Source organism: Cryptomeria japonica, chromosome 3 (assembly GCF_030272615.1).
Source record: "Cryptomeria japonica chromosome 3, Sugi_1.0, whole genome shotgun sequence".
In the NCBI taxonomy this organism is placed as follows: Eukaryota; Viridiplantae; Streptophyta; class Pinopsida; order Cupressales; family Cupressaceae; genus Cryptomeria; species Cryptomeria japonica.
Window position 1 is genome coordinate 350,655,551 of NC_081407.1, and position 21,177 is coordinate 350,676,727.

At 36.9% G+C, this 21,177-nt stretch overlaps 1 protein-coding gene across 3 annotated transcripts in view; it reads right to left on the reverse strand.

Annotated features, from left to right (window-relative positions):
- Positions 1-338: 338 nt before the first annotated feature.
- The window catches only part of LOC131076519 (U-box domain-containing protein 44), a 43,618-nt gene continuing 22,779 nt past the window's right edge, over positions 339-21,177 (reverse strand). For all 3 annotated transcript variants that reach the window (XM_058013753.2, XM_058013755.2, XM_058013754.2), the window contains 2 exons: positions 3,005-3,308; positions 339-2,788 (listed from right to left, as the gene is read on the reverse strand). In XM_058013753.2, the coding sequence (XP_057869736.2) occupies positions 1,332-2,788; positions 3,005-3,308 (1,761 nt within the window). In that variant the 3' untranslated portion in view covers positions 339-1,331. The remainder of the gene's footprint in view (positions 2,789-3,004; positions 3,309-21,177) is intronic.

Consider the following 21,177-nt stretch of genomic DNA (forward strand, 5'->3'; position numbering starts at 1 on the left):
ACCTGCCCCCCCAGTATATTAATAATAACTTCTTTACAAAGGAAATTGATGCTTCTACCACACACTGAGTTTTAAATGTTTTCGTCCGGCCGCATGCTCTCTCAAAATTGTACCTACCAGTTCAACCATGACAGAATTACTTCATTCCTGAATGAAACTTAATTCTCATTCATAAGTTATAATATCACGATACCTTGATAAACAATCACAGAAAATGGCCATTGAATTTCTCCTCTTTTCAATTTCCCAGCAGGCAAAATAAAAAGTGTTCATGGTAATGTTAGGCACACAGGTTATAGATAATAAATCAATTTTGCAGAATTAGACTTAAATTAATGTTTAAAAAAAATTAGAGAATTTGGATTGAAATTTACTCATTCATGGGAATGTTACGCACACAAGGTTATATTGGTTCCAAATGGTGCTTGATAATAATACAATTGAGATGTTTTTCCATAATTGAATATCTGAAAACAAAGATGAGACTGTTCCTCGGAAACATTGACTTTTGAACAAAGTGTAGCATACACTTCGTGCAAAACTCAACCAACCCCAGAGCCCTTATCATTAGCTTAAGCTTCTCCACATCAACACTCACTACATGATACGATTTTATATGCATGCAAAGAGTGACTTACAGAGTAAATGCTCTTTTAGATCATCTTGAATTTCTTCCAAATGTCATGGTCAACCTGAATCTCTTCTAATTACTATCTGGAAGGACAAGTATTTGACAACACAGCAGTAACTTCATTCTCAGAGAACAAATTTTTTGAAAGAACCTTTTGTAATTCCAAATATTCAAGGTTTCCACAATAATCAGAATGTCAAAAACAAAACAAATTGACGTTGGCTGTTGAAGTCATGCATATAAAGAATATGTTTCTAAAGTTCAATCACGGGAAAGCTGACAACTGGAGGACAGTCAATTTCTCAAGTTTTGACAACCTGAAATAGAGAGCATATGCACTGGAACATCTTATATGTCATGGCAGGCTTGATATGAAGTAATTTGAAGGAGTCATGTACATCTTCATTTCAGCCTTAGACAGAACGAGGATGTTTAATTCCTCCCAGACAGATTATTCTTCTCCCATTTCTCTTCCAGAAGAATAGATATCTCATACAGTTGAGATTGAACTCTTATTACTACAAGGACTTCACAAACTCTTAGAATATGGAGTCGGGTAAATATGGTGCAGCAGATAAGAATGGCACCAGACAGATATGATACATGAATTGCAATGAATGGACAAAGTCTGCCAATCTGTTCAAAAATTTCAGGTGGAACAGATGGACAGTTACACAAACAATTTGTCCCAAACATATGTTTATCCTGTGTGTGCATATGTTGAACTCTTTGGCACCATTCCAAGATGCATCAATGCTGTGGCTGCAGCCTTGCGAGTATCCGTATTTCCAGTTGCCATGGTTGTGTATAATGCCTGCTTAGCCAAATTTGCATATCTTGGGTTTCTATATTTCTGGCATTTAAATATTCTTTCCAACATCATCACTGCTTTTTCAGTTGAATTTTCATTATTTCCTATAATTTGAACAAGTGGGACAATTATGTCATTTTTCACAAGATAATCAATGCCCTTCTCCATATTCTCACTACCCTTGACTAGAGTGAGTAAAGCTTCAATTGCTCTCTGTGCACTTCGATTCCGACCATCATTGATCAAACCAATTAGTTGAGGAACAGCTTCAGATTCAACTAGACAAAGTGTTCCTTTCGCGCTGCACTTGCCAGCATGAACTTTGCAGGTTTTATACTTGGCAAATCCAAGCTTTGCAAGCAGCTTCTTGATAAATGACTGCTTTTCTGTTAAATTAGGTGTTTGCATGGATAACTGCCCAAGTGTAACAGCAGCATGTTGTTTTGCACGCTCTGAATCATTCTTCAAGACATCAATCAGAAGAGGAATCATACCCAATCTTGCCAGATTCAACTGGACAGATTTGTCTACAAGATTTGGATCGGTCAGCTTTGAGAGAATCACTACAGCACACTCCTTTACCTTTAGGCGATCTGATTTCAAGCACTCCACTGATATTTGCAGCAGAGATTCTTCTAAAACCATTATATGCTTTGTTTCCTCCATTTTTGCCATTGCAGATAGAATAGCCAAAACAGCTTCCCTCTCGTCTGAAGATTGACCTTTGAGAAGCCGAACAAAAAAACCGACTATTGTTCTTGGATTTACAATTGCTGACCGTGTACTGTGATCTTCTGCGAGATATGAGACAAGATTCAAGATGCTTGTCTTGCACGAGGGAGAAATTTTCTCACTTTGAAGTAAGCTATAAAATTTAGGAATTGCCTTAGAATGTGCTATAGATTGGCGGACCATACGGTTGTCTTTAGCCATGTGATCTAGAGTTCTCAATGCATTTTCATGAATATTAATGTCCTCCCATGTGAACATCCCAATTAACTGCAAAACAGCTCCCTCGTGTTCAATTTCAGCAGCGATTTGCTTTTCTGTAGCTAGGTTTGCAAGAGTGGCCAGAACAAGAGTAACAATGTCACGAAATTGAGATGTAACTGCTTTGACAAGAACAGACAGGCTGCCAGATCTTGCAATGGCAATTTTGTTATCATCAAAACTGGAGAGCAGCTCAAATGCTTTTGCAGCTTTTAATTTACAAGCTTCTGTACCATGCTGCAGAAGGTTCAGCAAAGGTTGAATGACACCAGCACCCACAAGAGAATGCATACTCTTTTCATTGACATTAAGAGTGCAGATAGTTTCTGCCATCTTTAGCTGCAAATCTTCATCACCTGCCAGTAGTAACTCCCGTGTCACATACCATCATAAAAATGAAATCCAACATCCAGTCCAATTTTCAGTATGAGAAAAATAAAAAATGATGAGGCATTGAATAATGTTTTATTTATGCAACTTGCAAACATGATAAAGATATGTCAACAAGTATAAGAACTGCCTAATTTTAACAAGCGAATTGCACATCAAGAATGCATCTTTAAGAATCTTACCAGATGCTAGTTTCCGAACTAACGGTCCAAAAACTCCTGAAGTGGCTGCTTGTATGATAGCTGTGCTGTCATGCTCACAAAGATTGTATAAAAGCTGCTCTGCTTGCAACTTCTGGTCACTGGTACACAAGTTGAAAGCACTGGCCACCACAACAACAGATGCCTTCTCGTCCAAAATTGCTGCTCTCCCAGCCTCACTCTTGGATAGCTCCCAAAGAAGCTGTACTGGTCCTCCATTTACTGCTGGGTTTCTTTGTAGTATACGTAATAAGACTGGCACAGCTTTTGCCTCAACTATCGATGCCTTCAATTCAATAATTAACAGAAAAGGATGAATTTCTGGATAACGTAATGTGGCAATGATATTTGAAATAAAAGTAAAAAGGAGAAATTCTACAAATCATTTGGGTTGTATGATATATTTAAAATTTTGAAATCATTTGCAAAGAATTCAGGGTACTCATTTATTTTTTAATTATATTTCTGATGTCATTCTTTAATTTTATTTTTAGTTTTAGCATAATTTGCATTAATAACTTCCAACCAAGAAAATGGAAAACCATAATGTCAATTTAAAAAATAAGCACTATGTTCTTAAAACAGGTACATGGAGAATTTATCGCATCTTACTTTCAACAAAATATCTAGAGTTTTAAACTTGAGCAGAGAAAAAATTCAATGGGCACTGACAAATAGTAGCTCGTACAAGAATTATTTTATACACACAAATGAGGATTAATTTAAACTATGACATACATATATTTTATATAATACACACATGAAAAAAAGAAGAGTTCTCTAAAATATGGCAAGCCAAAAAAGGAACGAATATCAACAAAGGGTTCTAGCTGTGGAAAAAGAGGGAAACATGTCATCATCTCCCTCTCAATGATACTCCCTGAGAAGGCTGTCTTTACGTAAGAACATAAAAATGGCAGGTAAATAGAGGAAAGCAAGGGCTGCAAAAGTAGAACTGGAAGAAATATCAAGGACAACCTAAATGATGCAATCATGAATAGGGAGACAAATGAATGGCGACCTTGTCCTTGCAGCCAACATCAAAAGGAGATGCACAATGATTTCAACAACACAAATATGGGCAATAACATCCACAAAACATACATAAGGTTTCATTCACAAATTGATTTGATTCATTCCTAGAGAAAGGAATTTTAAATGCACTTGAAATCTACAGAAACTTCAGCAGAGCTTCCCCTTGTGAAATCAACAATCCCAAAACCCGACAAACAACCTAAACCCCAAGTTTCCTGCAAACAAAGACAAAACTCCAAGCTTCCCAACAAACAATCAATCATCCTGCATTACAAACAAAAATGGAGAAAGACTTCAATTCCCCCTCCCTCAATACATCCTTACTTCCTACAACCAAACTAGAGGGCCCTTCCAAAACTCAAATACCCTTAATTGTAATCCTTCAAATACTCTCTGATGCATCATAGATGCTTTACAATTATCTCCCCACTTAATGAGGTTTCATAGATGCCTTAAATGTAACCCCCACATAATGAGGTGTCATATTAACCCCCCCAGCCCACATTATGAGGGCATCATAAATCTTACAAGGTGGTCCAAGTGTGAAATCCGAGATTCCTTCTCAAAGGACCGAGTAGACCATCCAACTTCATGAGGGGTCAATTTACAATAAAAATATATTCTACACATGAGAGGCCTAGAGAAGGCCCCCTCCCATGGTAGCCAAGGGTCGTTATTCACCAATAAACCTAAGAAATTGCAAAAATGAGAATTAATGTTTTTTGATGATCCAATTGCCCAATCTCAAGATGCTCCTGCAAAACTAAGTCCCCAGTTTGAGTACATAAGTGGGTATGGTTTTGGGGTAGCTGACGATTGATAATCCTATGTCAAATGTTAAATATATATCAGAACAGTTTGAATATATTATAAATACAACAATATTCACTGGTTAGTCTGGTAGTTAGGTTTTGTGTTCATTTACGTTTTTTCCTTTTTAACTATTATCTTTTTCTTAAAAAAAATGTTTTGATTTGTTATTTATTTTTGGTTGTCCCCAGTGTTATAGTACGTTTGTAATGGGTATGCATCCCACTCTAGGTATGCCTTGGGTAGGTCTTATGTATGGCCCCAAACTATGGGTTTGGCCAAGGTCCATCCCAACCAATTTTAAATTTAACCATTTCTGTAATGGATGGAATGCGTTGGATCAAAAGCCAAAAGGGCAACTTTAATGTAGCAATAGAAAACAAGGAAATTAGTTTATCATAGAAAGATAATCCGGAAGAAAAGCATTTGCCATCGAGCCTTTAATTTGCTGAATCCAAGGTCAAGTCACTGGTCAATCAAACCCTTATCAAATAAGATAACAAATTGGAAGGAGTTACTTCTAAGTTTGAAATGATGCAGGCACTAAATCCATACTTAAAGAAAATTTGAAACCCTAGGCAAGGATCAAAATGATTTGAGCTGGTTAAAATATTATAAAATGTAAAGCATGAAGCACAGGAATGCAATAAACAAACTTTTTTGTTTTTTGTTTTTTGTTTTGAGAAGTTATATGGTAATCATAAATCAATTTTGCAGCCTGTCATTTCAAGAGCACAAGTCTAAGTTGCAGAAACAATCAACTTCTTTTGGCTGAGAGCCAAGGACTAACGGGTGTTCATTCCCCCAAAGTTGTCCAGGGCACAATCCTTTGCTAGAATAGACAAACTTTCGGTCACCTATTTGAGAAAAAAGAAGAGGAAAAAGTTCTACGAGAAATTCAGGATACAATTAGATTAAAAAGAAAAAGGAATGGCATAAGAGACTTATCAAAAGGAAAAGAAATAATAGGAAGACTTGGAAAGATTAATCCAGATGGAGGAAATCTTTTGGAAGCAAAAATGAGGATTGAAATAATTGAAAAGAAAGCAAAACACCAAATTCTTCCACATATCCACAATAGCAAGAAGGAACATAATTAGAATAAGGAGGTTCAAAATACCAGATGGAAAAGAAATAGATAACAATCAGTGTTCCAAGGAGTTTTAGAGTACGGGAACTTAGAGATGGTTTCCAAGATGGGGGTCTATGAACCCAAATTTGAGTACAATTGGGAGATGGTAGTGAGATAGTGGTTCAAATATAATAAACTGCTTCAAATAAAAGTTATAAAAAAATGTATAAGAAATTGTTGTTTTTCTAAATCTTAACTCTTTTATGTATAAACTATTAACTAAATGAATAAATTGAACAATGCATTGAAAATTCCAAATATCAATATATTAATTTTTTTAATGTGTATATCAATATATTATTATATTCAATATGATTACCATGTTCGAGTACAATGGACCAATACCTCAATGGTCTAACACAAACACCACAGAAAACTCTTCATTCCTAGAACTATTGTACCCATCTAGTTGCTGTGCATCTTGATCCTCCTCAATATGTGTCAGCTCCTCTAAGTCTACATCCTCTTATGTTGCTGAAATCTCTTTGTATATAAGCGTGTAAGCCAACTCATTTTCATAGAGTGGATAATGCTGAATGTAGACTAGTCCCTCTCACCAACAATGCAACTAAAAATCACAAAAGGCAAATGGCTAGTGTGATTGTCAATGGATGAGGCGCATGCATAGACCACCATAGTATTAGGTCATCCTAAGCCATATTCTCCTAATCCAACTTTGTCTCTTATGCAAAGCTCTCAAGGGCTACAAATTTGATCCACTCATGACAAATGATAGTGACCTCCTATGCATTATACATCATTAGAAATGCCTTAATGAATTTTTTTTACCTCAAAATTTGCCATAGAAACAACTCTACCAAGCACTTACATATACCACTTTGGGCTCAATGTACAAGCAGTCATGTGCAGGGGGGTGTTGAGCTTCTCCACCTGCATTGAATGATTGGCTAAATGTGGTTATTATAGAACTACAAGGTGGGGTCTTTCTTTTTTATGATGGCTTTCATTTGGCCAAGCATGATATCAATTACCTCATAAATCTCCCCAATGCTTGGTGCATTAGAGTCTATATATCTGATCACTAGAAAAACTAGAGATATGATGGATGTGATGTATATCGAATCAACCCAAAAAGTGTTGCTCTTGACCACTTTCTTCACCCTTTTCACCTACTCTAAATTGGACTTGGCCAACCCATTCCATTCAAGTCATGACCATTAGTTGCAAAGCCTTTGCAACTCAATAATCTTCTCCAAGAGAATGACATATGAGTCATATTTTGGTCTCAAAATGTTAGAGAAATTCCTTCTTGAACAAGATTTAAAATATTGCATGTAATGTGTGGTGATTGTTGATAAAAATCTGCACATCTCTCACATCAAGTACTAACTGTTTAATCTAGTTAATTTTTTCCATTTCCTTCAGTGAATTATTTATGCCATACATACAAGGGGTCCAGAAAATATGTTTGTAAGCAACTTTAATCAACTTCCCCACTACCCTACATAAATAGACCAAAGTTGTCATGACCTATGCCACATTCTGTTATGCCCTGTCCTGACATCTCATAAACAACAGACCTGAACATGAAATTGTCTTACAAAGTAAGACTTCACAATTTCATTAATCAAAGTTCAAACACAATCGCTTATCCCTGAAGTCGGGCTGGTTAGACAATACACAGCATCACAGCATCAGTCTAAAGGATCGGATCTCTTCTATAATGCAGCGATCATATTCATTATAATTGATTACTTAATATAGGTGCGATTACATCCATAACAACTGATTGGTTCACATGGATTAACAAAGGGGCAGCGGTCAACCATGAAAGGGCACCTTCCTCACAATCATTGCAACCAGTGGAAAGGGTCATGACCCTCCAATGTCTAGCAAAGGATATAAAGGATCACCATAGCACCTAGATCAGAGCATCAATCAACAGGAGAAACAATAATATATGCAATAAACAGAATTCTATAGTAACTTCTTCAATTATTGTGGTATAAGGGAATAACTGGACTACTTATACATATCTATTTATGTCTATTATATAAATGTATATATTTATACCAGATTGTATGTGGACACGAATGCTTGAATCTAACATAAATATCTATGTATTTAATGATGTGAATTTCAGTTTGTAATAATCGATCACTTTGGGGGGAAAGGAAGGGAATGCAAGGAGGGGGAACGGTGAGGGATACCTCACTAGGCACGCCACCTCATGAGAACGGTTAAGGACCACATGAGGCCAAGGGGAACAAAGTTTCTAGTGTCGAGGGTCCATTAGGGGCAGCCTATTGCATGTTTCCCCTCGAACCCCATATTTATCGATTGAGATAGAAGGGATCCTCAATCATAAGTGGAGAGAAGGATGGCACAAAAGAGGGAAGTGGCATACAAACCCCACAAGGTACACCACCTCAAGAGAATGGTTAAGGACCACATGAGGCCAAGGAGGATAGAGTTTCCGCCCTTGATTGGGCACCTTATCATGTCTCCCATCTCTACCCTTGTTATGGTTGAACCCCCATGTAATCATTTAGAGTTGTTATGTGTTATAAGTATGTATATTCCTTAGCCCTAGAAATAGAAGTATTCTATGAATTATATCTACATCATTATCTAACTTGGTTGCAGGTTTCCAAGGCAGACTTATCTCATCTTATTCATGAGTAAGGATTATGTCTCTAGCTATATTATAATCCTTGTTTCTTTTGGATTTGTGAATTTAGGGCGAATTACAACGTAATCCAGAAAAGGGACATTACACATTCTAAACGCCAACACCCTCGATAGCATCTCTTAGGATGTGAAAATAAACTCTACATCCTAGAATTGGCCCAAACAATCAACAACCCTAAGGAAGTAATGTCCCTCTACCTATCACATTTGATGAGTTGACAATGTCTAATGCTCGTCCAACCATCCATGATAATATTGCATCCACTTGTAAACCATATGGCCTTCATTTTCTCCATAAAAATGTTTATCTTAGAATAGATTTTATTCAAGATAGTGGTCCTTAGTTTCATCTCCCTCAATGGCACATATGAAGGCCATTCTTCTGCCACATTAGATATGGCCTCCTTAAAATAAGGAGAGGGCAACATAGAATAGAATGTCGTTTACAAAGAATAATTTTCTACTGGTATCATATGCTCCATCTTCGGATTCCCAGCCTCCTCATTGTAACTTATGCTATAATAACTTATAGTGACATTACAAGTAATAAACTTGATGATTTAAATTTACAGCATAAATTTAATGCAAGGGTTGAAGACAGATTTTCTTTAGTTTTTCTTATGTCAGATCACACAAAGTGCAAAAGAAAAGGCTACACAAAATTTAAAATCCTTGTTCATTCAACCTTGAGTCATTTTCTTTGATAACTGATAAACCTAATAGTAAAATAAAAAAATCAATAATCATCACTAATAAATTTTAATAAACTAAATTATCAAAAAAAATCACTTTTCTTTTTCTTACTCCAAGTTGAACCAAGCACACAAGCAAACAAAGGATACACAAAAGATACAATCCTAATTTGACTGTTTGAGTAACAAAACAAAAACTAAAATAGTTAAAATTAGAAAATTTAGTATTAAAAAACTAAATAGTTAAAAATTTAAAACTAAAAATGGATTTCTATCATTTTACTTTTGGTTATAGGCTTCAAATTGCACGAGGGTGGAAGAAAAGAATACACAAAAGTTAAATATAAATCAGCTATTTTGTTAATAATTAGCAAATATACTTTAAAAAAAAAATAGAACCTTCAACAAAACATTTATAAACCCTAGTAAGAACTTGCATGTATATATATTAAATTTGTAACCTTAAACAAATAAAGAGGCATTTTAAAACTCTAAAAATTGATAAAATAAATATAATAATATGATTCATTATAATAAAATTGATAACATTAGATTTTTTTTTTAATATTCCTATTGCAAATCTAAAAGAAAATTCAAAAAAGCAACACTTGAACAAAGTGTAAAAATTGAGTGTAAAGTCTTAACTTGAACTTTAAGGCTTAATGAATGATGATTGATGAAGACAATTGAAGTGGAAAGAAACTCTTCCTCTTCTACCTCTTTCTCGTGCTCCACGTAAATGACAAATTGAAATTGTTGATTGTAATTTCAACTGACAGTAGGCTAGTTTATTTATATTTTTGGGGGGGTATGTGGTGTTAGTGGGACTCATTTGCATGTTAGGGTTAGGTTTAGGAAGTTTATTTTTTATTTTTAAAGATTGCCTCTATTGGAAATGATTCAGGGGCTGAATTTTACTTCTGCAATAAGTCCCGCCTCCAATTTATAGATGAAGCTTTATGACATGAAAAACAACTTAGGAAGAAGCAAAAAAATCACATAAAGTTAGGGAAAAATATGAAAGAGAAGGAGGACATATTGAAAACAAAACTAAAAGTTTTGCTTCTTCAATTTCCTAGATGAAATGCAGCATAAGATAAGCAGAATTTTGGATTTGCCAAAAGCCAATTTGCCTATCACATATTTGGGCATGCCTCTTAAGGACAGTAGGAAATTAGCATTGGAAAGAATTCAAACCAAACTTTCAACATGGAAAAGGAAAGTCGCTAACTCTTGTAGGACAAATTCCAACTTTCAAGAGCTTGACTTTAGGCAATCCTCATCTACATGATGTATTTGTTCTAAGCTCTCGGAAAGATGGCAGAATCAAACAAAAGACTGCAGAAAATTTTCCTATGGATGGAACAAAAGAAAAGAAAAAAAAAAGGCTCCCTTAATAGCATGGAACAAATTCTAACTTCCATCAGAAAAGAGCCACTTGGGATCAAGATCAATGACAGCAATGAATTTCGCTTAAGCATGGAACCCTAAAGAATAAGGATTATATAGTAAAATAAAAACTCTTGGCGATGGAAAAATATGTTGTTGCCAAGATGTATGGAAAAAGAAATTTAGAAATTTTGAGAAAATTTCTTGTCAAATCCTCAAAAATATTCCAGGTATAGATATATTAATGTGGGATAACTAAAAACCAGTTAGTAGAAGAGTTGAGCGAGCTACAATGAACATATAAAAGCAAAAGGGGGTGATGATTTTTCCAGAAAATTTTGGTTGAAAAATATTTAAAATAATCTACCTAATGACGATGAATTCCTGTGACTGGCAATTTGAATAAAGCTTTATTCTATGAAGCTACAAAACACAAAGGTTTCCAGTGCCTTTCAAGACTCCCACTTGCAAAGAAGAGAAAGAATCAAGCAACCACTTAATTATCCAATGCAATTTTGTTCAGGAAATATTGTGTCATTTTTCTAAAATTAAATCCAAGTTCAGTTGGTGCAAGAAGTGTAATGCAATCAATGATAGCATGGGCATACAAGTGTAGAACTGAGAAGCTTAAAAGGATTCCGGTATCAGCCTCAACAATCATCACATGGGATCTTTGATTAGAAAGAAATGCTGGGATTTTTAAAGCTGGTATAAAAGTATGGTGAGAATGGAGAAAATAGAATCAGACATTTAGAATTGATATATACCTAGAAATCAAATTCAAATGAATCAAGACTGAGAAGAGAATCTTCTGAAGGAGGATAAGGTCCCTAATAATGCTAACAATGGGATTAGCAAGAAGAGGTGAAATAAGCCTAAAGAGAAATGGAAGAAACCAAAATCAGAGTATCTGAAACTCAATTTTGATGGAATCTCAACAAAGAATTCAGGAAAAGCAAAAGGAGCAATCAAGAATGATGAACAGCATCAACTTCTGAATTATATCTTCAATATGGGGAACGACACCAATAATAGAGCTGAAGAAAGAGCAGCCCAAGAAGGAATATAATTGCTATTAAACTAAGTTGCTGAATAAGAATCAGAACTGGAATCAGGTAAGTGGGTACAGTAAAAAAAAATTGGGTCAGTGGGTACGTCTGTACAAAAAAGTAAAAACATATAAATATCATAAATAATATTAAAACTAAGTATATTAATTATATAAAATTATAAATATCATATATTTATATTAAAAATCAAATATATTAATTTTAAGTTAAATATATATAATACACTAAAAATTAAATATATACATTATAAATTAGATATAAATATATTTATATTTAATAATATTGTATAAATACACAAGTTTTTAATTTATAATTTTATTGCATATTATTAATATATTATTTAATAAGTATTTAATTATTTATATTTTAAAACTATTTTAAATTTTATTATATTAATTATTTCATTGTTCTTAACTATTGCACAACTCAGATATTATTTTCTTCAATACAAATTTGAGAAAACAAAGAGATATCTCAAGAATCTTGGGCATCAAGGTGGGAAAGTTACTGGGTAAATTTTTGGCACTACCGTTATTTATTGAGGATAACAAAGTTAATTTTGGGAATTGCATACTACCCAGTTGCAACAAAAAACTAGAATCGTGGAAAGCGAAATGGCTAATTTCTGCAGGTAGAATTATGATGCTTAAAACAATGACCTCAGCCATCCCAATTTACTCGACGTCCTGAATGAAAATCCCAGAGACTTGTGATCAGATTGAATAAAAGATGAGGAATTTTTCTGGAATGGAAGCTCTGATCCCATTAATTGCATGGAATAAAATCTGTTTTCCCAAAGTGGCTGGGGGAGTAGGTCTAAGACAATGGCCAATTTTGAATGAAGCATTGGGAACTTAACTCATATGGAGTGTGTATAGCAAAGCAGACCAGAAGTGGGTTAAGATTCTTCAAAGCAAATATTTAGACTACATGGAGCATACAAAACATTTCACAATTCAAAAGTGACAAAACCCTCCGGGATCAGCAATATGGAATTTTATGATGTCATGCAAGCAAATTATTAATAAAAATGTCACTTGGGATATGAAAAATGGATAACATGCCTCCTTTTGGCAATATTCATGGGTCAGACACAAAGTCCTTGCAAACACCTGAGAATTGGATCAGGTTAAAGAAATCATGTTAGGGATTGGGGTGACAAAGTGGGAGATTATGTCCAGGGGAGTAGAAAACAGGAGGGCAGTATGGCAATGGAGATCAGTCCAGAGAATGAATTTACATGAAACTCAGAGACCAACCATCACAAAAAAATTTAACCAGAGAACGCAAATCTTATCTGATCGAGAAGATGAAGTTAAATGGTGTGGATCGAAGATGGGAGGTTATATAGTAAAATTATGCACAAGATAAAGGAAGAGGCAATCAAAAGGGAAGACTGGCCAATATGTCTCTGTTGGAGCAAGGACTGCCTCCCTAAAGCAGGGGTTTTCAACTGGGTAGTGTTGTGACGTATTCACACATCGCCCCATTGCAAATGGGGACCCCTATTTTTTTATTTTTTTTTTGCTTTCTGGGGTTTGCTTTCTAGGTGTTTAGGGATTGTCTGTTAGCCTTTGCATTTTGAGTGTCGCCAGGGGATCAATAGGATGGTAGGCTTTTCTTGAGCCAGGGGAGTCAGCAAGTGCCCCAGAATTAGGGTTTCTTTGAGAGTCTTCCTTAGGGCCTGGTTTTGCTCTTGTTGCTAATTGTGTCTTGCTTGGTGAGTGAGTATCATCCTTGGAGGTCTGAGTTAGGTCGAGTTGGTGAGTGATGAAGTCTGGAATGTCATCCTGATCTTCAAATGCCCTGAAATTTGGCTAAGTCTGGAATGCCCTGATCCTGAAATTTGGCTAAGTCTGGAATGTCCTGATCCTGAAATTTGACTAAGTCTGGAAAACTGAAGAATCCTCCAAAAACTAGATTTTGCAATATAACTCTTGGAGGTCCGAAACCACTCTCAAACATCCTGAAAGTATATATGGAATATAACTTAAAGTATAAGAAAGAATGTTATATTCCATAAAATGATCCTGACGGAGAGTTCAAAATGTCAAATTTCACTCCTGACCCTTCCAAAGGGTCCAGAGCGAAATTCTCCATAGGACATTCTACTTTGACCAAAACCTAGAACTAATGCATTCCTAGGCTTGAATGAAGGCAAAAATGCTTGTTTGAATGAAGAAATGTGAAAACGAAGTCAGGATCTTGGCCAAGATTAGGAATTTCGCTCCTGACCCTTCCAAAGGGTCCAGAGCGAAAATCTTTGTGCACCTCAATTTATCACTTGTCAAGACCAATTTCATAGTTCCTTAGGCATGTTTGGGGGTGTCTTGACATGTTCTAACTTTAGGAGGTGAGTGAAGGTGGATGAGGTGAAGATTTTAGCCAAGAATGAGAATTTCGCTCCTGACCCTTCCAAAGGGTCCATAGCGAAATTCTTGAAACACTCATTTTTTCCTTTAGCAAGAGTCATGACCAAGGTGGAGATGCATGAAGAAAGATCTATCAAGGTCAAAACACGAGTTTCGCTCTTGACCCTTCCAAAGGGTCCAGAGCGAAATTCCTAAAAGCTCTTAATTTTGCAGTAAAGGAAATCAAGTTTTGATTTATTATGGCATGGATTGAAGGAAAATGACTTACTTTTGCCTCTTGAGGTCGTTTTGGAAAGTAGAAATGAAAGATTTAACCCAAGAAGGGATTTTCGCTCCTAACCCTTCCAAAGGATCCAAAGCGAAAATCTCTCTAAGACACATTTCTTGCCTTATTTGGCCAAAATTTGATGTCCAAGGCATGATGAGATGAAGTATGAACATGTTGAAATCCTTGGAGATGATTAGAAGATTGTGGAAATGAAGAATTCTAGCCAGGAAAGGAAATTTCGCTCCTGACCCTTCCAAAGGGTCCAGGGCGAAATTCCTTATAAACCTACCTTTTGACCTTTCTTGGACATGAAATCTTATTCCTAGGGTGATGAAGGACGAAATCCTACCTTGCAAAGAAGTTTCAAGTTTGGAAAATGATGATTTTTGGGTCAAAAATGAAAATTTCGCTCCTGACCCTTCCAAAGGGTCCAGAGCGAATTTTCTCAAAACCTCTTTTGCTATCAAGTTTTTGCTAGGTCAAGTGTGGGATGAGGCAAAATCAAGAAGAGCATGCCCTTAAGAATGACTTTAAGTTGTTAAAGACCATGAATAATTAAGGAATTGAGCCTAGACAAGATTTTCGCTCCTGACTCTTCCAAAGGGTCCAGAGTGAAAATCCTTGAAAACATTGTTTTTTCAAAATTTTGGGCGAGGCCAAGCTAGGACAAGGGTGTGAGAAGGCATTTGGATTGCCTTAGAATGAATTTTGGTTGCCAAAAATACAAAATTGAAAGCCTAAGGAAAATTTCGCTCCTGACCCTTCCAAAGGGTCCAAAGCGAAATTTCTAAAATTCCCTTTTTTCCTTGCAATTCAAGACAAGATTTTGGTTTTTATACCATGGGAAGGAGAAAGACAAGATGTTCTATGCCTTGGAAGTGATTTGAAGTTGGAAGGATGGCAAGATAGCCCTAAAACAAGATTTTCGCTCCTGACCCTTCCAAAGGGTCCAGAGCGAAAATCCTAAAACCTACCCATTCCTTTCAAATTTATGCTAAGACAAGGCTTGATTAAGGTAAGAAATGCCCTTGAGACTACCTTTGACTTGATGTTGGTTTCCAAAAGTGATGATTTTAGGCCAAAGGAGGATTTTCGCTCCTGACCCTTCCAAAGGGTCCAAGGCGAAAATCCTAAAATCTCCTATTCTGCCTTGCAAAACGAAATCAAACTTGGATTGGGTGAAAGAGAAAGCCATTTCCTAGTCTTGTGAGGTGGATTGAAGTTGGAATGATCAAAAATGAGCTACAAAAGGAGAAAATCACCCCTGACCCTTCCAAAGGGTCCAGGGCGAAAAACACTAAAGTCACCTTTTCCTTCAAGGTTTAAGTAAAACTAGGCCTGAATTGTAGTGAAAGAAGCCATTTGGAATGCCTTGGGAAGATTTGGATCTTCGAAAAATGTGAATTTTGAGCTCAAGAGAGAATTTCGCTCCTGACCCTTCCAAAGGGTCCAGAGCGAAATTCTTGGAAACTCATTTTTTCTTCTTGGAGATGGTCAAATTCTTGAGTTTTATGGCATGGTTAGATGGACTTTGATGTGTTCTTGCCTTTGAATATTGGATTGAGGTAATGAAGTAGCCAAAACAAGCTCAAAATAGGAAATTCTCTCCTGACCCTTCCAAAGGGTCTAGAGCGAAATTCCTAAGATCCCTTATTTTCCTAGCAAAATCAAGTCAAACTTGGGTTTTTATAGCTTGCATAAGTGTGAGAATTGATGTTCTTGCCCTTTTGAAGTTGGTTAAGGTTGAAAGCTGGAAGAATAAGCCTAAAACAAGAATTTTGCTCCTGACCCTTCCAAAGGGTCCAGAGCGAAATTCTAAAATCCATCTATTCCTCTCATATTTATGCCAAGCCAGGCCTAGGCAAAGATGGTAGAGGTCCTTGAGATTGCCCTTGAATGGATTTTTGTCTCCAAAAATGATGATTTTGGGCTAGGGGAAGAAATTCGCTCCTGACCCTTCCAAAGGGTCCAGAGCGAAATTCTCATTATCACCTAATTTGCCCATGTGAGAAGCTAAAAGGATGGATCCCTAGACTTTGTTGGACTAAAACAAGCATATGCTCACCTTCCAGAGGATTTTGGAGTGAAAAAATGGGGTAATTGAGGCCTAATCAAGAAAATCGCTCCTGACCCTTCCAGAGGGTCCAGGGCGACATTCTTATAGGGCTTGTCCCTGGAAAGACTCTTGAACAAACTTAATTTTGATGTCTTCTTGTTGATGATTTAAGGTATAAAATGCTATGTTGAAATGAATTTATTATGTGTCCTTAATTATCTTTTTGTTTGTCTTGCAGTTAAAAGGGGACCAGAGCAAGACAAGGATGACCTTCTCCAACCCGGCATCAACAAGGACAACCTTCTCCAGCCCAGCATCATCAAGGACGGCCTCCTCCAATCCGGCATCAACAAGGACGACCTTCTCCAGCCCAACATCATCAAGGACGGCCTTTTCCAGTCCAACATTCGAAGAAAAGGTACACCATCCATCCTGCACATCAAAGACAAAGGAAGTTAAAGTAAGGGTTCATTGAAGAAGCAGACAGTTTCAGAAGAGTTAATTAAAGCTAGCTTCTTAGCAACATCAAATTGAATATCTACCAAGTTACAAGTGTCAGACAAGGTGGCATCCCAATCATCACTCCTCCAGTCGGATTGGTCCACCTCAGCGTGTCCAGATTCAATGTACCTAACTCATGGGAGATGGCACAAACTTCGATGTACCTACCCCGTTTCTCCATTGGTCAAATATTCCAGAGAAGACATGTGTCCAAATAATGCAATTATTTCATTGGCCAGAATTGAGTTTGTTGTAACAAACCCTAATTAGGGTTTCATTGTAAAATCTTGGCCATTGATCTAAAATTGATCTAAGCCATTGAATTGTATTATGGGCACTATATAAGCCCTGGCTCCTCATTTGTAAAGGCTGATAGTTAGTCATTAATAATAGCTAATAGTTAATAGTTAGTAATAGAGGCTAGAATAGTAGAATAGCAATTAGAGTAGATTAAGAAGAGAAGGCAAGACATTGTTGCCTTAATTGTAAAGACTTCTTTTCATTGAAGATATGGTGGAATATGTTGTTTCTTTGCAATGTGCATGGTCTCTTGTTGAATCTTCATTTTTGATGATAGATGATTAGATTGAGTGAAGAAAATTGTTGAATGTACCTGTGTGGAATCTGTCTAGTCCATACCACTAGCCTCTTACTGATGGTAAGTGTGCCCTGCGTGGTCAATTGGCATAAAATGAGCTTAATCTTAAATCGTTACACGTCTATTGTTCATGCATTATCTTGAATGGTGATCATTGTCAGATGGTGTACGATTTGAACATATTGGAAGCATCCCTTAGAAGATCGCACTGAGTTGGTGTTGAATTGTTCAACCTGATAGTAAGACCCAACCCAGTAGGACTCCACCTAGTCATTCATCCATTTTCTCGCATTCTAGGTAGTAGAGTAGACGTCCTGAACCCTGCATCTTTTGTCATTTGTTTGTCTTCCAATTAGTTAATAGGACTTGTGATTCCAGCAAATCAGACGTTTAGGTCATTGAGTGTCAGTCCCCTTGTGATTCCAGCAAAATCACATCATACCGTGAAGAGCGTATCCACGAGTAGAGATCCTACAAAGCAGAACCTTGGAGTTGCCTCGACTGATCCTTCGGCGAGATCTTCAGCAGTCGGGAACTTTGTTCAAGAGAGGATAAGGTAGCTTTTAGGTATTTTATTTTGTGTTTGGTCGTGTACAAAATACACATCAACAGGTAGCCATTCAGAAAAGAATACTAGTGGGAGAGACTAAAAAAAAATCAGATTTCAGGGTCCTCATTGGTGCCCCTCATGTAGGAATGAAGAAGTGACTGCAGATCATCTATTATTACAATGCGATTTAATAGAGATTTGTTAGAAGTCTATTATGGTTAGCTTGAATTGGAGTGCCCCATCTCCATCGAGTCTGATTGATTTGTTTCAGGGTTGGTCATTGAGGAAGAAGAGGTCAATTTTTTCAAGCATCTGGATGGTCAATCCAATCCATCATAATTTGGGAAGTTTGGAAAGAAAGAAATTGGGGGATCTTCAAGGTAAGGAGTTGAATGCAGAGCTCCTTATCAGCAAAATAGAGAATTCAATAACGGAAGTGATAAACAATGTAGCCAAAATCCAAAGTCTGAAAAACAATGTGTTTACTTCTTCAGATGAAAAGATATGACTAAGATGGTCGGGTTTAAAGGTACCCATTATTCGTGGGGTCAATCAAGTTCATCCGTCTTTGGATCCTAGAGCGGAAACAAGATGGTCCCCTTCAAAGAAGGGTTGGGTCAAAGTAAACTTTGACGGAGGTGCCCAGGAAAACCCACGACCCTGGTGCAGGTTGTACAGTGAGAGACTGGCAAGGGAACATTTTGGCTATAGAATCAAAAAAATGAATAGATGGGACCAATAATGAGACAAAATTTCAAATGGCATGGCTGGCCTTAAGAACATGTAGAAATTTGGGGGGGTGCAGATGAATGAATTCATTTAAAAGGTGATTCACAAATTATTGAAAATGCAATTAGACAAAGAACACCAAACTAGAAGCTAAACATATTCTTATGGACAATTTGGCAATCGCTAGAAGAATATGAAGAGTTCACATTTCACATATTTATAGAGAGGGTAATGTGATGGTCAATCACTTGGCAAATTGGACACTTGAAAGGACGGCAAAGGACATTAGAGTATCATTGCCCAATATCTAGCACGATCTTGATTTACTCCTAGCCAAAGAGGGGACTTAAGCATTTATAACGAATAATGCAGAGGTGGTGTAATCAGTAGGAAGGAATGAGTTAACACATGATAGCAACGAAGCATGGGAAATTAAGGGGAGGCTTATTAATAGGATCGACAAGAGTCGAGTGGCACACAAAACATGGGGGCAACATTTGGGCTGAAGGCAAGGGCATAAATGGGTCCCAAGAAGTCAATGACATGTTAGGTACCCGTGTACAAATAAGTTCCTCCCATAGAAAAAGTGGGATATTCCCCACAAAAGAAGAGAGAAATAACCTGCCCAAAAGAAGAGAGAAATAGCCTCCCCAAAAGGAGAAATAAAAGAGAGGAACAACTAGGGAGACCCCTCCAAAAAATACCCTCCTAAACCCTTAGCAAAGCTCAGAGATGAACACACTTGCTTTCTATTAAGAGCTTGGTAAAAATTTTGCAACCTGCTTTGAAGCGAGAGAAAATTGTAGACTGATGACCCACTATTGAATGAGCTCTTTGATGTAATGCATATATACCTCTAATATTGATGTAAGCCCCTTAAGATCTAATTGGCACTCTAATTATCATGATAGATGACTAAATGCCGACAAAAGGAATACCAAATTTTGAAGGACCTACCAAAGCCAACTAACCTCTGTGGTGGCATTACCAACCCCATGATACTTAGCTTCTATGAAAAATTGGAGAATAGGATGTTCTATTTTCTTGACCAACATATAGAGCTAGAAGCAAGATGATAGTTTGTTGTGACGTTTTCACACATCGCCCCATTGCAAATGGGGACCCATGTTTTTTTTGCTTTTTAGGATTTGTTTTCTAGGTCTTTTAGGGTTTTGTTAGTTAGCCTTTGCATTTTGAGTGCTGTCGGGTGATCACATGGATAAGCAAGTCCGGCTTGAGTGATGTCTTGATTCTGAAATTTGGCTAAGTCTGGAATGTCCTGATCCTGAATTTGACTAAGTCTAGAAACTGAAAAACCTCCAAAAACTAGATTTTGCAATATAACTCCTGGAGGCCTAAAACCACTCTCAAACATCCTGAAAGTATATATGGAATATAACTTAAGGTATAAGAAAGAAGAAACATAGAAGGAAATGTCACTTATACTTAAATGTTATATTCCATTAAAATTGTCCTGATAGACAGTTCGAAAAGTCAAATTTCGCTCTTGACCTTCACTGAGGGTCCAGAGCGAAAAGCGCTCATGTCCCTCTCCAAGGGTCCAAGGCGAATCGCTCCTGTCCCTCACCAAGGGTCTAGAGCGAAAAAGCTTAGTGGAGTCATTCCTGACCTTGTTTGGACAAATTGAGACATCAAAGGCATGATGGAGGACAAAATGAACGTGATAGAGCATCCAGACTTGATTAAAGACGATGAAATGATGGAGTATTTGTCTAGAAAGGTAAATTCGCTCCTGTCCCCCACCAAGGGACCAGAGCGATTTTATTCATATGCACATTTTTAGACCTTGTTTGGACTCGAACTTTTATTCATGGCGTGTAAAGAGATGATATTTTCCTCAGCGAAGGAAATTTGAAGTGAAAAGTAAAAAGATTTGGCCCTGAGAGCAAAAATCACTCCTGTCCCTCACTGAAGGACCGGAGCTTGAAATCCAAAATTGCCTTGTCCTTGAAAAATTTGAACGATTTCGCGATTTGAGATGAACGAGGGAGGTACATTTTACTCATTGAATATAATTTGGTTGCACCTCGAAGGAGAAAATTGGCCCTAGAAGCAAAATCACTCCTGTCCCTCTGCCAGGGACCAGGGCGAATTTTAGTGATAGCTCTCGTCCCTCTCCCAGGGACTAGAGCGATTTTCCTTATAAAACAAGTTTTGGGCAAAGATCAAGTGAGTGTTAAGTTTGAGGCAAGCAAAGGAGGCGTAACGAACCCATTGAAGATAATTTGAAGATTGTAAAACGCCAAGTGAAGCCCATATTGTCCTAGGCGCTCTTGTCCC